Raw genomic sequence first — 12,186 nt, forward strand, 5'->3', positions numbered from 1 at the left:
AATCCACAGCTCCTGAAAGAATCTCCAGAAAGAATTCCTGAAAGAATTCACGGATGGTTTTCCTGGTGGAATCCTCAGATGGAGTTTTTAAAGGAATCCTCTATCACAAATTCCTAAACGAATCCGAAATGGCATTTTTTGAGTGATCGGCAGACGAAAATCGAGAATGAAATCCTTTGATAAAATTTCTGTAAAAATTAGGAAATCCCAGAAATGTTTCCATTATGGAATTTCAGATGGGTTTTTCAAAAGAATTTCTGCGAGAAATTTTCAGAAGGAATCACTGATTGGCTGTGATTATTTCTCAGATTCTCCGGTTCCTAAACCGTTTGCAAAACTCCATATTCTAAACGCAGATTACTGCCATGTTTTGTTCCTGTTGTATGTATTAGTTTTTACTTGCTAAATGAATTTTTAAATTTACTAGTTTGAAAGAACTTCCATGTTGTTTCACAGAGCTTAACAATTCCAAGTTTGTTAAGCATTCTGATTTATACCATATTTTCAAATTTGTGTCCTGAATTACTGCCGATCATTCTCCAGATTCCCAGGCATAAGAGGTGCCTTCGAAAAAATCAATTTAAAAAAAAAGTTCAGGTGATTTCTTCAAAAATTCTTCCAGATTTGTTTTAAATATCTGATGAATTTCCTCCAAAATTTCCTCTAGCGGTTATATTGGATAATGTTTCAGAGATTTTTGACCACTTCAGACGTTATGCAAGAAGTTCTTTTAAAAACTCCTTCAGAACTATCTCCAGCAGATCTGCTTCAGGGCATCCGTACCTCCAGAAATGTATTTAGGGATTTATTCAAGAACTCCTCCAATACCTTCAATTTTCTGCAGCTTTTAGTCGGATTCCTAAAGAAATTATTTCAAGGATTTTCATAAATTTTCCACATTTTTTTCAAATTTAAAATTTTAATGTTCAAATTCAAAATTTTAATGTTCTCAGAAATTGCTCACAGAATTTTTTTTTCCTATTTCAGCCTACCTGATTTCCCAAAGAGACCATGAATGTTACCATTATTTCTGAGATTGATTCGTCAATCCATTCTGTCAAGATGAATGCAAAACACTCCACTAGCTAATTTCCAGGCATTCACTGATATTTCCTAGATATCTACCCATTTTCTTAAAATGTCTTAAGATGGTTATATTTAAATTTTATCTTAAACTAGTGAAATTCAAATTCGGAAAAATTACTATGAAACTTGCCAGCAGGCATAATATTTTTTTATGGAAGAATTATTTGAATAAATAAAAAAAATCTTTATTATTTTTCCTGAAATTTGGATATATTTTCTTAAACCTATGAATAAAAATATTAGAAAATTCGATGGAACTTCCAAATGCTAAGATTGAACTTTCTACTACTGCTACTGTCACTGCAGGTCATTTTAATAAAAAATCTCGATAATTCTCCGAAAGCATATTCAAGGTAGCCGTCATTCATTCATTAGCATCAGCTCTCGCATATGCAGGAATAATCTTTAAAATTTAATAAGAGAATATATTTAGAGACAGCTATCGACTAAGGAATCTGAAAACCTGGAACGATTGTCGGCTTGGCAGTCGCAATTGCAATCAAACCATCAGATATTCTCCTTCATCTGACGTTTTGATGTTTGTTACATCTTCTTCAGGGAATTAGAAGTGATAATTGCTTTCGTTTTGAAAAGCTTTGTGGAAGCATAATCCACTGGAAGCCTCTTCTAGAACACTAATAATATTAGCCGGATTCGGTTCGCACTTCTAACAACCCTAAAGAAGATGTAATAAACATCGAAACGTCGGATAAAGGAGAATATCTGATTGCAATTGTGACTGGCAAGCCGAAAATCGCTCCGGGTTATGAGAATATATTTGAAATATTTTTCAAAATTTTACATCAGGAGAAATGTTCAACGATGCAATAGTGGACAGAAAAAAAATTACGCATCAGTCAATTTTCATACAAATTGCTCAAGTTTGGAGCTCTGAATCTCAGGTTCTAGTGCACAGATTAACTTCAAATTTTATCTGGACACTCTTGATAGCTTAAAATTTAACTTTCTAAGAAATTAAACTATTCTATGCAAGATTTTAAAAGTTATCGCAAATCTCTCATTTCGAGAAAAATCGAAAAAATATTATTTTGCAGTAGTAATTCCGAAATTTGAAACATTTTGTTTATAAAATATAATTAAAAAATCACAATTAAGCTATTTTTGATAAGGTTGTGCTCAGAAATATTTTAATTTTTCACAGATCTAGTACAAGTTACTATGAATGTCCAGACAAAGTTTTAGATCAAGCGGTGCATTAGAATGAAGAAATTCAAAAAAAATCATGAAGTCCCAAAAAAAAAAGATACTTTTTGAGTGAAGAATTAGCACGTCATAAACAATTGAAAAAAATAAATAAATAAAAAGAAATCTGAAGGTCTGGCAACCCTGTCGAGCAAGAGTTCACTGTGCTAGACAGGATGTGCTCGTTGGTTACATCCCGACCGAATCCGAGAGCGGCTGAAGCGGGACTGAGAAAGGAAAAGCAGCACTAAAACGGAACGGAAAGGACGATCGGGATGATTGTGACGTGACGTTCACCGTCGTGGCCGGCGATGCGACGGGTTGAATCGAGTTGGCGCCCAACCAGCCCACTCACTACTGGTGCTCATTCCACCACCTCAGCACTGTTCTAGCGTGGTGGTGCGACGCTCTGGGACCAACACAACTCAGTTTCGTGAGAGCTGAGGAAGGATGTTTGTGAAACGAAAAGGATACTTTGGAATGGTTGGATGGATAGGATGATACTTTGTTGTTACCTTATCTGAAGGCTCCTGCTGGGCTCACTCCGTTGATGATGCTTTCTGGGCGAGTTTAATGGGTGTTGGCTCCAACAACGGTTGCAGCGCTCGATATCCGGACGCCATGGGATTTAAAGTTTTTATGAAAGAAATTTTTTGGTTGCATTCATAATGGTGGAGATGGTTCAGGATGCGAACGTCGACTCTTTGTCGGGAATCGTCACTCAATTTCGTGTCCTAAAATCGAAGAAACTGAATAGATTCGATTTCGATTCGATTTCGATTTCGATTCAATTTCGATTAGATTTCGATTAGATTTCGATTCGATTTCGATTCGATTTCGATTCGATTTCGATTCGATTTCGATTCGATTTCGATTCGATTTCGATTTCGATTCGATTTCGATTCGATTTCGATTTCGATTCGATTTCGATTCGATTTCGATTCGATTTCGATTCGATTTCGATTCGATTTCGATTCGATTTCGATTCGATTTCGATGCGATTTCGGTTCGATTTCGATTCGATTTCGATTCGATTTCGATTCGATTTCGATTCGATTTCGATTCGATTTCGATTTCGATTCGATTTCGATTCGATTTCGATTCGATTTCGATTCGATTTCGATTCGATTTCGATTCGATTTCGATGCGATTTCGATTCGATTTCGGTTCGATTTCGATTCGATTTCGATTCGATTTCGATTCGATTTCGATTCGATTTCGATTCGATTTCGATTCGATTTCGATTTCGATTCGATTTCGATTCGATTTCGATTTCGATTCGATTTCGATTCGATTTCGATTCGATTTCGATTCGATTTCGATTCGATTTCGATTCGATTTCGATTCGATTTCGATTCGATTTCGATTCGATATCGATTCGATTTCGATTCGATTTCGATTCGATTTCGATTCGACTTCGATTCGATTTCGATTCGATTTCGGTTCGATTTCGATGCGATTTCGGTTCGATTTCGATTCGATTTCGATTCGATTTCGATTCGATTTCGATTCGATTTCGATTTCGATTCGATTTCGATTCGATTTCGATTCGATTTCGATGCGATTTCGATTCGATTTCGGTTCGATTTCGATTCGATTTCGATTCGATTTCGATTCGATTTCGATTCGATTTCGATTCGATTTCGATTCGATTTCGATTTCGATTCGATTTCGATTCGATTTCGATTCGATTTCGATTCGATTTCGATTCGATTTCGATTCGATTTCGATTCGATTTCGATTCGATTTCGATTCGATATCGATTCGATTTCGATTCGATTTCGATTCGATTTCGATTCGACTTCGATTCGATTTCGATTCGATTTCGATTCGATTTCGATTCGATTTCGATTCGATTTCGATGCGATTTCGATTCGATTTCGGTTCGATTTCGATTTCGATTCGATTTCGATTCGATTTCGATTCGATTTCGATTCGATTTCGATTCGATTTCGATTCGATTTCGATTCGATTTCGATGCGATTTCGATTCGATTTCGGTTCGATTTCGATGCGATTTCGGTTCGATTTCGATTCGATTTCGATTCGATTTCGATTCGATTTCGATTCGATTTCGATTTCGATTCGATTTCGATTCGATTTCGATTCGATTTCGATGCGATTTCGATTCGATTTCGGTTCGATTTCGATTCGATTTCGATTCGATTTCGATTCGATTTCGATTCGATTTCGATTCGATTTCGATTCGATTTCGATTTCGATTCGATTTCGATTCGATTTCGATTTCGATTCGATTTCGATTCGATTTCGATTCGATTTCGATTCGATTTCGATTCGATTTCGATTCGATTTCGATTCGATTTCGATTCGATTTCGATTCGATATCGATTCGATTTCGATTCGATTTCGATTCGATTTCGATTCGACTTCGATTCGATTTCGATTCGATTTCGATTCGATTTCGATTCGATTTCGATTCGATTTCGATTCGATTTCGATGCGATTTCGATTCGATTTCGGTTCGATTTCGATTTCGATTCGATTTCGATTCGATTTCGATTCGATTTCGATTCGATTTCGATTCGATTTCGATTCAATTTCGATTCGATTTCGATCTGATTTCGATTCGATTTTTAAATCCAATCCAAATCCAATCCAAATCCAATCCAAATCCAATCCAAATCCAATCCAAATCCAATCCAAATCCAATCCAAATCCAATCCAAATCCAATCCAAATCCAATCCAAATCCAATCCAAATCCAATCCAAATCCAATCCAAATCCAATCCAAATCCAATCCAAATCCAACCCAACCACACCACCAACCAACCAAACCAACCACATCCAACCCAAATCCAATCCAAACCCAACCCAACCAACCCAAATCCAACCACCAATCCAATCCAAACCAATCCAAACCAACCCAAACCAACCAAACCAACCCAAACCCAACCAACCCAACCAACCAATCCAAATCCAACCCAAACCCAACCAAATCCCAACCAAATCCAACCAACCCAACCCAACCAAATCCCAAATCCAATCCAAACCCCAATCCAAATCCAATCCAAATCCAATCCAAACCAATCCAAATCCAATCCAAATCCAATCCAAATCCAATCCAAATCCAATCCAAATCCAATCCAAATCCAATCCAATCCAATCCAAACCAAATCCAATCCAAATCCAATCCAAATCCAATCCAAATCCAATCCAAACCAATCCAAATCCAATCCAAATCCAATCCAAATCCAATCCAAATCCAATCCAAATCCAATCCAAATCCAATCCAAATCCAATCCAAATCCAATCCAAATCCAATCCAAATCCAATCCAAATCCAATCCAAATCCAATCCAAATCCAATCCAAATCCAATCCAAATCCAATCCAAATCCAATCCAAATCCAATCCAAATCCAATCCAAATCCAATCCAAATCCAATCCAAATCCAATCCAAATCCAATCCAAATCCAATCCAAATCCAATCCAAATCCAATCCAAATCCAATCCAAATCCAATCCAAATCCAATCCAAATCCAATCCAAATCCAATCCAAATCCAATCCAAATCCAATCCAAATCCAATCCAAATCCAATCCAAATCCAATCCAAATCCAATCCAAATCCAATCCAAATCCAATCCAAATCCAATCCAAATCCAATCCAAATCCAATCCAAATCCAATCCAAATCCAATCCAAATCCAATCCAAATCCAATCCAAATCCAATCCAAATCCAATCCAAATCCAATCCAAATCCAATCCAAATCCAATCCAAATCCAATCCAAATCCAATCCAAATCCAATCCAAATCCAATCCAAATCCAATCCAAATCCAATCCAAATCCAATCCAAATCCAATCCAAATCCAATCCAAATCCAATCCAAATCCAATCCAAATCCAATCCAAATCCAATCCAAATCCAATCCAAATCCAATCCAAATCCAATCCAAATCCAATCCAAATCCAATCCAAATCCAATCCAAATCCAATCCAAATCCAATCCAAATCCAATCCAAATCCAATCCAAATCCAATCCAAATCCAATCCAAATCCAATCCAAATCCAATCCAAATCCAAATCCAATCCAAATCCAATCCAAATCCAATCCAAATCCAATCCAAATCCAATCCAAATCCAATCCAAATCCAATCCAAATCCAATCCAAATCCAATCCAAATCCAATCCAAATCCAATCCAAATCCAATCCAAATCCAATCCAAATCCAATCCAAATCCAATCCAAATCCAATCCAAATCCAATCCAAATCCAATCCAAATCCAATCCAAATCCAATCCAAATCCAATCCAAATCCAATCCAAATCCAATCCAAATCCAATCCAAATCCAATCCAAATCCAATCCAAATCCAATCCAAATCCAATCCAAATCCAATCCAAATCCAATCCAAATCCAATCCAAATCCAATCCAAATCCAATCCAAATCCAATCCAAATCCAATCCAAATCCAATCCAAATCCAATCTAATCCAAACCCAATCCAATTGCAATTCAAATCCAAATCCAAATCCAATCCAAATTTAAATGAAGTTCAATCCAATTCCAATCCATGTGCAATCCAAATTCTATCCTAAATTTTATTGCAATTTTAATGAAGAAAATTTTATATCTAAATAACTAATTTCTGCCTCTTTCTATTTCCAGGTAACATGGACGTTTCAAGCATAAGGATAAAGAAGAGGTTAGATCTTGCATGACCTTGGTACCAAGTGATAATGTTACGTATTATTTTTAGCCCACATCCTATCATAGGCCTTTGAAATAATGCTAATATAATGCAAAATGTTTTCTTATAGGTTCGAAATTGAACCGAAAAAAAATGACCAAGTTATTATTAAACATCAGCTGGCCCAGTTGGCCTAAAGGTAATTATTTTTTTATTGCTCTCAATGAGCATCCTGACGAATAGGTCAAAAAAGGTGCTTCATGGTTTGTGGCAAGCTAATAACCATAAAAATACCTTATGTTCTTTGCCATTTGTACGAGTGCTGGTGGTCAATCATGGGAGTTACCAATATTTTTTTGCCATGGAAATTAGTTGTAAATCCGAAAAAGCGTGAACTTGGATCGGATTAACTCACTTAAAGGTTATTGGAAAGTCTTGTTTATAAATACTGTCACTTGGAATTGGTTGCATACCTTCAGGCTATTCCACGTTCGGCCACGTCCGAACAAGAATCAACCGAAGTTTTTTCTTCAAAACTCAAGGCGAGACTTTTTTCCGCTAAAGAACCGTAATTCCTATCGGAAAACCAGCTGGACCAACAATTTCCCAGCGAATTCATGGTCGAAGAAGGCGGCGAATTTGGTGTCCAATTTGCTTAGGGAAGCACTGTGGGTGTGGGCGCTGGCGAGCGAGCGAGCTATGGGACCGTAAAATTGACGCAAGAACGCAAGTAACAAGTCCACCGGCGGCAGAGTCGAAAATAATGTGTACTGGAACCGCTGGTTGCTTGCTTGCTTGCCTGCCTGCTGTTGCTGCCGTATCCGGTAATTGAATATTAAATAAGCTGCCATAAACAATTTGAGGATACTTTTTTTCGTTGTTCGTGGTTGGGCCAATGGTAGATGATGGACATGAATAACTTCTTTATTATGGATCCAAGTGGGAGCAGGAAAAGTTTTTCTGGTAGAGGTTGTATTGCGTGAATTTAATGGGCTTCAGAAGGCGGTTTTCCCTAGTACAAGTTTTGGTTTGCAGTTGAAAATGTGTTTTAAGAATTAAAAATTTATCAAAACAGTTGGAAAGTTGTTAAAAATTGAGTTTTAACATAATAGTCTTGACGAAGACTACAAATATGTAAACCGAAACGTCGGAAATTATTATTTGTGAAAAACTGATTCGGTACTAGTAAAATAGACTGATTTAATCCTTCAAAGCATTGCAAAAGTCCATTTTATTGTTTCTGACATTTCGGCTCACACGGCAAGGGTCTTCTTGAATATTTATTTTCTTTATTTTCAAGTTTTTATTTAGATTTTATTTTCTGAGCCTAATTTACTGACTTACATTCCAATTGCCCCAGCAATTGAGACCATCGGACCCCAAAAATATACCCATTCTAATACCTTGATTGACAGATCACACGCCACGCGTGTCAGTAGTGTCGCATGTGAACCATTAATCAATGGCGCCCGAGACCTGGCGAATATTTCCAACACCACACCAAAATGGAAATCAAATGACCGCAATCTTATCGGCGTAGTTGGCCGGCATAGCGTTGCCAAATGGTCGACGAATCTTCAGCCATAAGTTTCCTGTTTTCGGTTTGGTTCGAGCGGAAAAAAATTCATGGCAGTTGGCTTGCTTGCTTGCTTGCTGGTTGGAAGAAACTGGCAAATTGCGTACGGTTGTGTAATTTATGGAAAGGAAAACTTTTGGACAAGTTCGCCGCCACCTTCTCGGTGTAGGGTACAGTGAGGTGGTGGTAGTATGCGGAAATGGTGCGGAACTTTGTCCGTCGGAAGGAAGTGTGAGCGAGCAGCCAGCAGCGTGGGTAAAAATCCCTGAAGGAAAATAACCATGACTTATGAATATTCATTTATTTATTACTCACTTCCAGGGGGGGGGAGGGCGGAGAGAGAGTGCGGTTCAAGTGTTACGCTGAATGCGGTGTGAAACACGTTGGTTGAAGCATTACATGGTATTAGCAGTATTAGGAGGTGTCCTCTGATGTTCGGTGGCCTAGAGCTAGATGGTTGGTAGATTTTCTAATGAGCTGTTATGCGGCAATTTCTGGAATTTTGTGTAATCGTTAAATTACATGGCTTCTATACAAAAACATTCCAAACACAAAACAATCCAAACGCTAATGATTTGGTATAATTCCGAAATATCAATGTGAGACAAAATACTCAAACTTCAGAGATAAATCCGCCTATCTGATTCCTGGCATCAACAAGGATTAGTAGTGTCATTGCAGGTTTTCAAACCGTTCTGATGATTAGATAAAGGTTTGAAAATAAAGAAAATCCTGGAAGGATACTCATCACAACCCTATAAGGATTCTTCTCAGAATCTTGTAAGGATTCTTCTCAGAATCCTGGAAGGATTTTTCTCAGAATCTTGTAAGGATTCTTCTCAGAATCCTGTAATGATTCTTCTCAGAATCTTGTAAGGATTCTCCTCAGAATCCTGGAAGGATTCTCCTCAGAATCCTGGAAGGATTCTCCTCAGAATCCTGGAAGGATTCTCCTCAGAATCCTGGAAGGATTCTCCTCAGAATCCTGGAAGGATTCTCCTCAGAATCCTGGAAGGATTCTCCTCAGAATCCTGGAAGGATTCTCCTCAGAATCCTGGAAGGATTCTCCTCAGAATCCTGGAAGGATTCTCCTCAGAATCCTGGAAGGATTCTCCTCAGAATCCTGGAAGGATTCTCCTCAGAATCCTGGAAGGATTCTCCTCAGAATCCTGGAAGGATTCTCCTCAGAATCCTGGAAGGATTCTCCTCAGAATCCTGGAAGGATTCTCCTCAGAATCCTGAAAGGATTCTCCTCAGAATCCTGAAAGGATTCTCCTCAGAATCCTGAAAGGATTCTCCTCAGAATCCTGAAAGGATTCTCCTCAGAATCCTGAAAGGATTCTCCTCAGAATCCTGAAAGGATTCTCCTCAGAATCCTGAAAGGATTCTCCTCAGAATCCTGAAAGGATTCTCCTCAGAATCCTGAAAGGATTCTCCTCAGAATCCTGAAAGGATTCTCCTCAGAATCCTGAAAGGATTCTCCTCAGAATCCTGAAAGGATTCTCCTCAGAATCCTGAAAGGATTCTCCTCAGAATCCTGAAAGGATTCTCCTCAGAATCCTGAAAGGATTCTCCTCAGAATCCTGAAAGGATTCTCCTCAGAATCCTGAAAGGATTCTCCTCAGAATCCTGAAAGGATTCTCCTCAGAATCCTGAAAGGATTCTCCTCAGAATCCTGAAAGGATTCTCCTCAGAATCCTGAAAGGATTCTCCTCAGAATCCTGAAAGGATTCTCCTCAGAATCCTGAAAGGATTCTCCTCAGAATCCTGAAAGGATTCTCCTCAGAATCCTGAAAGGATTCTCCTCAGAATCCTGAAAGGATTCTCCTCAGAATCCTGAAAGGATTCTCCTCAGAATCCTGAAAGGATTCTCCTCAGAATCCTGAAAGGATTCTCCTCAGAATCCTGAAAGGATTCTTCTCAGAATCCTGAAAGGATTCTCCTCAGAATCCTGGAAGGATTCTCCTCAGAATCCTGAAAGGATTCTCCTCAGAATCCTGAAAGGATTCTTCTCAGAATCCTGAAAGGATTCTTCTCAGAATCCTGAAAGGATTCTCCTCAGAATCCTGAAAGGATTCTCCTCAGAATCCTGGAAGGATTCTCCTCAGAATCCTGAAAGGATTCTCCTCAGAATCCTGGAAGGATTCTCCTCAGAATCCTGAAAGGATTCTCCTCAGAATCCTGAAAGGATTCTCCTCAGAATCCTGAAAGGATTCTCCTCAGAATCCTGGAAGGATTCTCCTCAGAATCCTGAAAGGATTCTCCTCAGAATCCTGAAAGGATTCTCCTCAGAATCCTGAAAGGATTCTCCTCAGAATCCTGAAAGGATTCTCCTCAGAATCCTGAAAGGATTCTCCTCAGAATCCTGAAAGGATTCTCCTCAGAATCCTGAAAGGATTCTCCTCAGAATCCTGAAAGGATTCTCCTCAGAATCCTGAAAGGATTCTCCTCAGAATCCTGAAAGGATTCTCCTCAGAATCCTGAAAGGATTCTCCTCAGAATCCTGAAAGGATTCTCCTCAGAAGCCTGAAAGGATTCTCCTCAGAATCCTGAAAGGATTCTCCTCAGAATCCTGAAAGGATTCTCCTCAGAATCCTGAAAGGATTCTCCTCAGAATCCTGAAAGGATTCTCCTCAGAATCCTGAAAGGATTCTCCTCAGAATCCTGAAAGGATTCTCCTCAGAATCCTGAAAGGATTCTCCTCAGAATCCTGAAAGGATTCTCCTCAGAATCCTGAAAGGATTCTCCTCAGAATCCTGAAAGGATTCTCCTCAGAATCCTGAAAGGATTCTCCTCAGAATCCTGAAAGGATTCTCCTCAGAATCCTGAAAGGATTCTCCTCAGAATCCTGAAAGGATTCTCCTCAGAATCCTGAAAGGATTCTCCTCAGAATCCTGAAAGGATTCTCCTCAGAATCCTGAAAGGATTCTCCTCAGAATCCTGAAAGGATTCTCCTCAGAATCCTGAAAGGATTCTCCTCAGAATCCTGAAAGGATTCTCCTCAGAATCCTGAAAGGATTCTCCTCAGAATCCTGAAAGGATTCTCCTCAGAATCCTGAAAGGATTCTCCTCAGAATCCTGAAAGGATTCTCCTCAGAATCCTGAAAGGATTCTCCTCAGAATCCTGAAAGGATTCTCCTCAGAATCCTGAAAGGATTCTCCTCAGAATCCTGAAAGGATTCTCCTCAGAATCCTGAAAGGATTCTCCTCAGAATCCTGAAAGGATTCTCCTCAGAATCCTGAAAGGATTCTCCTCAGAATCCTGAAAGGATTCTCCTCAGAATCCTGAAAGGATTCTCCTCAGAATCCTGAAAGGATTCTCCTCAGAATCCTGAAAGGATTCTTCTCAGAATCCTGAAAGGATTCTCCTCAGAATCCTGAAAGGATTCTCCTCAGAATCCTGAAAGGATTCTCCTCAGAATCCTGAAAGGATTCTCCTCAGAATCCTGGAAGGATTCTCCTCAGAATCCTGAAAGGATTCTCCTCAGAATCCTGAAAGGATTCTCCTCAGAATCCTGAAAGGATTCTCCTCAGAATCCTGAAAGGATTCTCCTCAGAATCCTGAAAGGATTCTCCTCAGAATCCTGAAAGGATTCTCCTCAGAATCCTGAAAGGATTCTCCTCAGAATCCTGAAAGGATTCTCCTCAGAATCCTGAAAGGATTCTCCTCAGAATC

At 38.9% G+C, this 12,186-nt stretch overlaps 1 protein-coding gene across 6 annotated transcripts in view; it reads left to right on the forward strand.

The window, feature by feature from the left end:
* The window catches only part of LOC109418953 (GATA zinc finger domain-containing protein 10), a 567,982-nt gene that overhangs the window by 234,939 nt on the left and 320,857 nt on the right, over positions 1-12,186 (forward strand). The window contains exon 2 of one of the 6 annotated variants that reach the window (XM_062853957.1): positions 6,913-8,835. The exons of the other annotated variants lie outside the window; for them this stretch is intronic. Within the exon in view, the coding sequence (XP_062709941.1) occupies positions 6,913-6,965 (53 nt within the window). The 3' untranslated portion in view covers positions 6,966-8,835. Of the gene's footprint in view, positions 1-6,912; positions 8,836-12,186 lie in introns of those variants that run through there. 6 annotated transcript variants of the gene reach the window in all.

This window comes from Aedes albopictus, chromosome 2, assembly GCF_035046485.1.
Source record: "Aedes albopictus strain Foshan chromosome 2, AalbF5, whole genome shotgun sequence".
Lineage (NCBI taxonomy): Eukaryota > Metazoa > Arthropoda > Insecta > Diptera > Culicidae > Aedes > Aedes albopictus.